At 46.2% G+C, this 9,271-nt stretch overlaps 1 protein-coding gene across 1 annotated transcript; it reads right to left on the reverse strand.

Moving 5' to 3' along the window:
- Positions 1-294: 294 nt before the first annotated feature.
- Positions 295-8,717, reverse strand: Psma4 (proteasome 20S subunit alpha 4). Its single transcript, XM_050119422.1, has 9 exons — positions 8,602-8,717; positions 7,283-7,308; positions 7,012-7,054; positions 6,581-6,743; positions 4,323-4,400; positions 3,782-3,870; positions 2,529-2,659; positions 1,585-1,708; positions 295-700 (listed from the first exon to the last, which is right to left on the reverse strand). Exons 2-9 carry the CDS (start codon positions 7,283-7,285, stop codon positions 546-548), a joined length of 786 nt encoding a protein of 261 aa, XP_049975379.1. The 5' UTR covers positions 7,286-7,308; positions 8,602-8,717; the 3' UTR covers positions 295-545.
- Positions 8,718-9,271: the final 554 nt, after the last annotated feature.

Genomic DNA, 9,271 nt, shown 5'->3' on the forward strand with positions numbered 1-9,271 from the left:
CGGGTAAGTCATAGTATACATACCTAATCACTCTAGAAACCCTGGTGTTCTTTTGTTTACTCATTTTTAATCATGTGTATCTGCATGTGGGTAGGCTATGCATAAGTGCAGACGCCAGGGGCATTGCATCCCCCAGCAGATGTTGTGGCTGTGACCCACCAATATGGGTGCAGTGAATTGAATTTAGGTCCTCTGCAAGAGTAGTGTGTGCACTCTTAATTGCTGAGCTATTTCTCTGGCCAACTGTGGTATCTTCAACAATTATTGCTACAGAGAAATTTTTCCTTCACCATAACCAATCTTTCTAAATTTTATTCCAAAAAATTATGTGTTAAGATTAAGATGTCTATAAAGATGTCCATCATTACAATAAAGATCCAACTGGACAGATACGACAAGGACCCAATTCAGTATGTAATGTCCTATTTCCCCGATGGGCAAGTTAAAGAAGAAAAAAATAACAAAAAACCTTTCCAGGGTAGAAGGCCAGGACCACGCCTAACTGAATTGGTGCCTCTAAGGAGTTATAAAATCCGTGATTTTGTTTATTTATCCTTTTCTTTCTGTTCTTTTTCTTTCTTCTCCCGCTCAGCTTTAGCTTCTTCCTCCTCGTGTTTTTTGATCAACTGTTCTACTTCCTTCTGCTTGAGGACTCTGATCACAGTCTTTCCATTCTCTCTTGTTAGTGTGGCGATCTCCACTAAAAACACAAACACACACTGTCAGAGGCAGAATGGCTTACTCTCTCTTTACCCGCATCATGGTCTTTTTCTTACTCTCCCACAGTTTATACTCTTAACGATACACTCACATTTTTATGGGAACAGAATACCTTTGATCCTGTGATACCCTGATTACCATTTTTACCTAAGGATCTTTTCTTCCCCCAGTAACTTTCTCAGCAAACATCTGTGCTACCCAGTAAAGCCAGGTCAGAAGTTGTTCTGACCCACAAGCTGTGCTGACCAGAAGGAACAAGCCAGAGTATTCAAACAATACAACACTATTTTTAATGAACTTTCCTAATTTCTTTTTTTTTAATTTTATGGTTTATTTAACTTTATTTTATGTGCATTGGTGTGAAGGTGCCAGATCCCTTGCAACTGGATCTTCAGACAGTTGTGAGCTGCCATGTGGGTGCTGGGAATTGAACCCGGATCCTCTGGAAGAGCAGTCAGTACTCTTAACCACTGAGCCCTCTCTCCAGCCCCTAATTTCTTTTTAAAACAATGACAGTGATGGAAACAAAGCAGTTTCCATCAGGCATGGCGATGCACACCTGTAATCCCAGCACTCTGGAGGCACAGGCAGGGTCACTGCTAGCTTGATGCCAGCTTTGGTCTAATAGTGAGGCCAAGGCCAGCCAGAAGCACAGGATCTCCAAAACAGGAATTACATTCAGGCTCAAATCCTTAAGTCTTCCCTATGACACAGGCCTGTGGTTCTACAATTCATCAAGGCTAATCTTAGTCATTTAACAGCATGGAGTCTCCAGTGTCCCTTAAGGTAACTGCTTCAATAAACTAAAACTCATTAAAGACCTAAGGCTGTAGCTACTCAATGAATCAGGAGGACTGGGCTTACCTTTCTCAGCTGACAGTTTACTAACATCCATGGTCTTATTTAGCACCTTGATAGCGAGAGCAAGTGCCGACTTTAGAGTCATCTCTCCTTCTTTGTAGTCTTGTTTCAACATTGACACGGCTGCCTAAAAAAAAAAAAAAAAAAAAACAAAGAATCAACACAGAGAGTTTCCTTCAAATCTGTGCATTTAGGGGAGAGTACGACGGATTGGCCTAACACACCAACTGCCTAAATTCATATCAGCTTTGCAACTGGTACAAACAATGTTGACAGTGGGAAGGGTAACATGGATGGGGAAGGGACCAGGGTGACCAGTGTTCTGAAGGCCTTGAACCTGGAAAGAGTTCAGAGGTGAGCAGGACGGTGGTGGCGCACGCCTTTAATCCTAGCTCTCGGAGGCAGAGGCAGGCGGAACTTTGAGCTCGAGGCCAGCCTGGTCTACAGAGCAAGTTCCAGGACAGGTTCCAAAGCTACACAGAGAAACCCTATCTCTTAATGGGGAACAAACAAACAAACAAAACAGGGTTCAGATGTGAATTAACACATAAGAAAAAAGTTCTTACAACTTATAATTGAAAACTATCACTTAGGTTAAGAGCATTGCCTGCTCTTCCAAAGGTCCTGAGTTCAATTCCCAGCAACCACATGGTGGCTCACAACCATCTGTAATGAGGTCTGGTGCCCTCTTCTGGCCTGCAGGCATACACGTAGAAAGAATATTGTATACATAATAAATAAATAAATATTTAAAAAAAAAAAAAAGAAAAGAAAACTATCACTTAGCTATAAATATCATCAACAAACTACAGCATATAGCAGCAGAGACCACACCGAGGCCACGCTGACACTGGTGTTAAATGCTGTTAGACTCTCTTGCACTAAACGCCACCCCAAAAGCAGAGACCTTAGCCTTCTCTGCATGTCAGCATCACAAAGATACTCACAGCACTGTTGTTCCCGATACACGTGGCTTTCCATCCCCCGTAATTTCCACTTGGGTCACTCTGATAGAGCTGAAAGCCATAGTGTTTATCCCAGCCAATGTACAGCAGAGAAACACCAAAGGGACGCTTTCCTTTAAGAAAGAAAAAAAAAAATCAATAATCTCAATTTTAAAACCCAACCACCTCAATTTAGAGCTGCCCGTGGATGCGGCCCAAGCCTGTCTGTGGAATTAGGCATGCATAAATTGCTTTTGTGTTCTGGCCACCACAGATAAGCTCAGTCACAAATGCCACTTCTGTTTCCAGGAGCTGGACTCCAGCTAGGGAGGAAATGAGGAAACTGAAGCCCCCCACCCCCGTGCAGAATTTCATTATTATGTAAAAATGATCTGTTTCTAGACTTGAAAAGGCTACTCTGGCAGTGAAGCATCCTGTTGTGGCATGTGGAAGCAGATTTTCATGGAACAGGCGATATCTGCACCCCAGGGTTCAGGAGGCTGTGGCAGAAGGATGCAGAGAGCTCCAGGTGAGTCTAGGCTACACCGTGTGAATGTCTCACAAACAAAACATGTAGAGAGTAAGAGACTTCGGAGTGCTTATGCCTAAGCTGGGCATCATCACTCCTCCAACACCCAGTGATCACGGAAGAAGGGACAAAATACTGTAAGAGCCAGAGATGGTGGGTGACAGGACAATCAATGTTTTCCAGACACAACAGGGAAGCCACAAACGAGCTCGCAGTAGTTGTGACAACATGCTCAAGACCCACGCTAGACAGCACATGGGAGGAGGGATACCGAAGGAGGTGGGCATGACGTCCCACCTCCAGCTGATGAGTTTCTAGTATTGGCAGCTGCTGGGAGAGGAAGCCATTTTCTTTACAGGTGTGGCCCTTGCTAAAGTGACAGTGCTACAGAGCAGGTCCCACACCCAGAGCGTTTGTTTAGCACAAACTGGACTGCAGGATTTAAAAGAGGAAAGTGGGAGGGAAGAAAAGAACATAAAGTCGGGCGGTTTGGTAGGTGGAGGATAGATGTGGAAGGAAATGGTGGGTGAATATTATCAAAATTCATTGTATGGAATCTCAGAGAATAAAAATATTTTTAAAAATATATTTTAAAACCCCCAAAAGAAACCCAACAAAACCAAAATAACAACCTCAAAAAAACCTTAACACAGAACAAAACAAAGCAAAAGTTTATTCCTTATAGAATGTTTTAAGTTTTCAGAGTATTCCCAAAGAAACTCAGTACCTCCAAACTGTGTATAAGCCTGTTTGATATCACACAGTGCTGTAACCAACTGCTCACACGGAATTGGCTCCTGGTACTGTAATAAATACCTATGGTAAAGAGAATGACAAATTAACAGGCTTCTCGAAAATATATACAATGCAAGGAAGTGCCCTCTGGAAATATATATATATATATATATAATGGGGGCAAATGTAGCAGTCAGTTTTACTCTGAAGAGGACGGAGGGAGAAAAAGAATACTAGTATTCTCACGTGTACCAGTATTTTTAATTTTGTAAGTTTGTTTGATTAGGAAAAATACACTTTTCAATTAATGGACTTTTTTTTTTTTTTTTCCGAGACAGGGTATCTTTCTCTGTATAGCTCTGACTGTCCTGGAACTCACACTGTAGAGGTAGAGCAGGCTGGCCTTGGACTCACAGAGTTAATGCCTCTGCAGGGATTAAAGGTGTGCACCACCACCACCTGGCCAATTAGGGATTTTCTAAACAACTTTAAACCCTGCCTTGGAGCCCTGTGACTCACTACTCCATCCGTACCTTTGGGCAATGAGCCTTAGTTCATTAGTCAGGACGTTAGCATCAGATGTGATGCCTGCCACACTGCAAGCCATGTCCCTTGAAGGAAAAAAAAAAAGACCAATGTAAGAGGAAAGATGCTTGCTAGGGCATTTCTGAGTGTTAAGAAGTACCTAGATCTATGAGGGATTCCCCAACTTTCCTCGCAGCACCAGCCTCAGGGAAAAGGCTAGAAGATCATGATCTTGGGAGATGTTTAGCTAATGTCATTCAGCACAAACGATAAACAAATACAGTCTCAGTTCTTCAGCAGACACATTTATTATTGCCCTCGGGAGCAGGCAAGAGAAGGAACACTAAGTAGCTAAAGCAAGGGAGCCAAGAAAAGGCTTTGTTGAGTGGACAGACCACTCCACTGGGGTGTAACTCTCACTGCCTGGCCTGACAGGTGTGAGGGGAAGAGACACAGGGTGGGGGTTCACGGGCTGTCTAAGCATGCACTCCCTTTTCTGCCGGTTCTCAAAGCTTTCCCTGGGTCTCCATGGTCTAGCTACCTGCTGGGACTATGCCTCAACAAGTGCTCCAGTCGCTGAGTAGGGCCTAAAGTGACTGTAGGGGAAGGACACTGTCAAGTGAGTGTGCCAAAGGCCCGTGAGAGCACGAGGCCCATGCAGGAGTGTCTTTCTGGTGGCTATGTAACCTGGCACAGAACCCAACTGCCTTCTAAGTACCTATACCTTTCCTCTTAGACAAAAATGGACCCCAGCCTTAATCAGAGAAGCCTCAGCTTAAGTGCTGGTAAGTGCATATCATGGGTGTCTATGACGCTGGGGATAAGTGACAGTTGTGGGACAGCCCTAAAGAAATCGTTTATACCACTGCCTCTCTAAGGCTTTCAGACAAGGCTTGTGGGAAGGGGGCCGGGAAGACAAAGAGTGGGCTGTAGACTAGACTGAAATCATCAGTTCACAACTGCTTTGGGCACAGGCAAGACCGGATGCTGTGGGATATTTGTACACTGTGTGAAGATGAATACAGTGACTGGTGTAATACAAAGAGGAATGGCCGATAGCTAGGCAGGAGGTACAGGCAGGATTTCCGAGGAGACACCAAGAGGCAGAGAGGAAACAAGAGGGGCAAGATGGAAGAGAGGTAACACCATGTGACAGAATGCAGATTAATATAAATGGGTTAATTTAAGTTATAAGAGCTAGTTAGGAACAGGCCTAAGCTATAGGCTGAGCTTTCATAATTAATAAGACGTCTTTGTGTCATTATTTGGGAGCTGGCTACCGGGACAGAAAAAGACTCGCCACAATCCTACCAATAATCAGTCAAGAAGAGGCTCATAGGATCCTGTCTTTATATTGCAACTCTTAGCTGCTGACAGATTCTGAGAAAGGAGGAATCACTGTCCTTGGTTATGTGCCAACTGCTAAGCCCACCGGCCTCCCATAGCTTTCAGCCCACGGTCACACAGATGGCCCTGGGAATGTCAGTCAATCTGTAAACAGACTAACCGTAAGAAAGATTTGTGGGGAAGGAGAAGGAAGACGGGGATGGTAGGGACAGGGTGTGACAAGGGTCAGAATGTACGGTATACACCTCCAACACTGTAATAAACAAATAATTAGATAGGCCTCAGTGACAAGCATTCATCGGGCCTACCCCACAAGGCAAAGTCTCTATGTAGCACGGCCAGTCCTCCACAAAAACAAAGTCCCAAGACTCAACCTGACCAGAAACTAGATGTACTGTGTGGCTGACTGTGACCAGCTCTCCAAATCCCGGTTCTTTGGTAAAGAGTCAGTGTAATTCTCCAGGATCTCTACTGTCATTCTAAGCAATACCACGGGGCTTGCTTTTTGCTAGGCACTGTGTGGGTTTATTTCGCTCATCTATTTTGTTTCTTTAGATTTCGACAACCACTCTGAGTCCCCAAGAAGTCAAATAACTGGTGCAGCATCACACCTTGTATTGATCAACGTTGAATTGTAAACCAAATCTGTGTGACCAGGAAGTACATACTTTTATCACTGCACAATGCCTTTTTGCACTGTTTAGCTGTGCACTCGAAGTGAATTACACACATACTGAACATACTGAGACATAATACAATAAGCGAGGCTTCGAGGAGGTTTCAAGCAAAATAAAGCAAATACACATTTTCACAAGAAAAAAATTAATCTACTCCCTTCAGTTCTACCATCTCACACAGAAGACTCCTTTCCAGATATGCCAATCCCAACAGTGCAAACTCTCCCCCAAGATCCACTTACTCATTAAGTTTGTAGATTTTTTCAGAAAAAAAGACTTCGTCCAGAAGCTTGTGGATGTTGCGCCGCTCTGCGGCAAGCAGGACTCCATCATTGGCTAAGATCCCCAAACAGGTGCCCGCGTGCCCGATAGCTTCCATGGCATACTCCACCTGGTACAACCGACCTGCAAAACAGCGAGACCCAGCGTCCCTTTGTGTTCCTACAGTGCTGATCCAGAGAATCCAGCAGACACTAGCGGGCACAGTCACAGCCTTAGTTTCACTACTCAACCTAGGGACAACAGCTATTTCAAAGTACAAAAAGAATGAGCCTAACACCAAAAGACACACGTGTAGCTCCCCTCCCCCACCCCGCTAAAAGTATAATACTGAAAAAAAAAAAAAAAACTAAACAAAAACTTTCTTTGAAGCAAGTTAAACTTTCTAATTTACCTTCTGGAGAAAATATTGTGGTCCTGGAGTCATATCTTCGAGACTGCAAAGGAAAAACAGAGCGATGATGCCTGTCACTGAAGTCAGTCAGCTTCTGGAAGCCCACAAACCTACAGCTGTGTCCCGGTGCTGAGTTCAGGGGAGGAAGCCACCATTCCACCCCACCCCACCTCCACCTGCTGCTGCTTCACTTCTCCTGTCAGTCTCTTAGCTGCAAACAAGCCGCAGCATTCAACAGGCACGAATTAAACGAAACGTGTCATGAACTCACCATGGCTTCTGAACTTTATGTAACTCCTGTGAAAAGAAAATAGGATCATTAAAAAAAAAATCATAATTTAAGAAGTATCTTCTAGCCAGGCGCACGCCTTTAATCCCAGCACTTGGAAGGCAGAGGCAGGCGGATCTCTGTGAGTTCGAGGCCAGCCTAGTAGACAAGAGCTAGTTCCAGGACAGGCTCCAAGGCTACCCAGAGAAACCCTGTCTCAAAGAGTGAAAAGTGTCTTCTACCTTTTAAATCGTTTGCTCCACACCCTCATTCAGCTAACACTGTGCATCAGACAGCCATCAGGAACTATACTGGATGCTGAACCACCACACTACAGGTGAAAGCCAAGTCTCTCTCTCTAAGAAGAGGGACACAGATCATAAAGTAACCGAGGGTGGGGTGGGAAGAAGGGATGGACAGCAAGTAAGTTTTTGTGAAACAAAGCCCGAGAATGAGAGTAAATCACAGATGGGAGAGACAAAAGTAAGTAGAAAAGCCTCAGGTCGAAGGAAAATTGGGAAAGGGTGAAGGGAACGACATTCCAAGTAGAGCAGGATGAGAAAGGTTAATGAAGTGGAAATGAGCGGATAAGAGACAAGACAAATTGCCTAAGCCTGATATGGCCCTAAATTTCAGGGTGTAGGGGCAGGTAGTAAACCTGGGCCTCATTTCTTCGAAAGACAGCAATGGAAGCTCTGCCTTTGTGGAAAAATGGCACCCTGAGTTCAGTTCCTATACTGCCAAATAATGGGAAACCAGGAATCGTGGCTGGAAAGTTAAACAGACATCTGAAGGGTCTGGTGCTCAGGTGAAAACTTAATCTCTTAACTCCTGACGGCTCCGTCGAATGACTGGGCGCAAGGACCCAAGAACTGACATTTTAGGAAAGTCGTCCGGCAAGCTAACCTGCCAGGAGTCGATTCCAACGTGTAGGAGAAACAGAAAGGTGGCCCCGAGCACAGCAGCCAGGCCACGCCGGGTTTCGATTAGGCTGCGAACACAGCTCGACCTCCACGCCCCGTGCCGGCGCCACAAGCTTTGGACTTTCCCCGCAGCTCCACTTTCCCGAAGGGACTCGCAGGGCCGCCCCACCCCTCGCACCGACGCGGGGGATCCCAGAGCCCGGGCCCGCAGTCCAGGCCGCGCGGGCGGCGGGGTCCAGTCCCTGGCAGGCCGGTCACCGAGGAGGCGGGTGCAAAGTCATCGTGCCCACGGCTCCTCGGTGGCGGCCGCCCCGGCCTGGGCCGTCGTCTCCACGGAAATGGCCCCCGCCCAGGACACAGCGACCACGCTTCCGCGGGCCGTAGGGGACCGAGCCTCACCGGAGGAAGACAGTGAGGGGTGCAGATCGGCGCCGCTTTACTCAGCTGGAGAAGAACCAACACGGATGGCCAAGCATCCGCGGCGAATATGGCTCCCGAGCGTGCGCAGAACTGCCAGGGGGCGGGGCGGCGAGGACGCGGAAGTCCTCCTGGTGGCGGGGCGGAGACCGGCTGCCCCCACGTGGACGTTGGAGGAGAACAGCCTCGTCTTAGGCTGGGGTCGGAGTTAGAGGTGGATTGGAGGGAGGAGGGAAGAGCGTAGTCTGCGGAAAGTGGAACCAACTTCGTCGTGCACTTTGCGTAGACTTTGCGCTCCACTTTCTGTTTCTCTTCTGGACCATCCTAACGAAGCCCAGCGTAGCAACTATAGACAGAACCGAATCACTTGCTATTCCAACCTTGCCCCTTAACAGCTTTTCCTTCTTCCTACCCTGAAGCCTCATTTTCTCCTCTCTCAGATCCAGCTCTTTCATTGGGAGAATTTCTCTTCATCCATCCTGTCTTTCTTACCTGGTTTCTGTGCTCATGTTGGGGTTGACTGTGCCTGGTTTAATATTGAAGTCGTCTCAGCCCACTGGACAGGGCTTTATCCTCTGTGTAGGATGCAAAATGATTTGGATCTGTTTTTGTTGTTGTTTGTTTGTTTTGTTTTTAAAGGGGGGAAGCTTAG

The sequence above is a fragment of the Alexandromys fortis genome, unplaced genomic scaffold, assembly GCF_014885135.2.
Source record: "Alexandromys fortis isolate MF-2015 unplaced genomic scaffold, M_Fortis_MF-2015_v1.1 scaffold_167, whole genome shotgun sequence".
NCBI classification, from domain to species: Eukaryota; Metazoa; Chordata; class Mammalia; order Rodentia; family Cricetidae; genus Alexandromys; species Alexandromys fortis.

Bases quoted from the DNA above. Each gene is read 5' to 3' on its own strand.
- Psma4 (XM_050119422.1), bottom strand. The intron at 4,401-6,580 runs GTAAGTGGATCT...TTTTCCTTCAAG, and splicing joins AAAATCTACAAACTTAATGA to GGACATGGCTTGCAGTGTGG. The intron at 1,709-2,528 runs GTGAGTATCTTT...TTTTTTTTTTAG, and splicing joins GTATCGGGAACAACAGTGCT to GCAGCCGTGTCAATGTTGAA.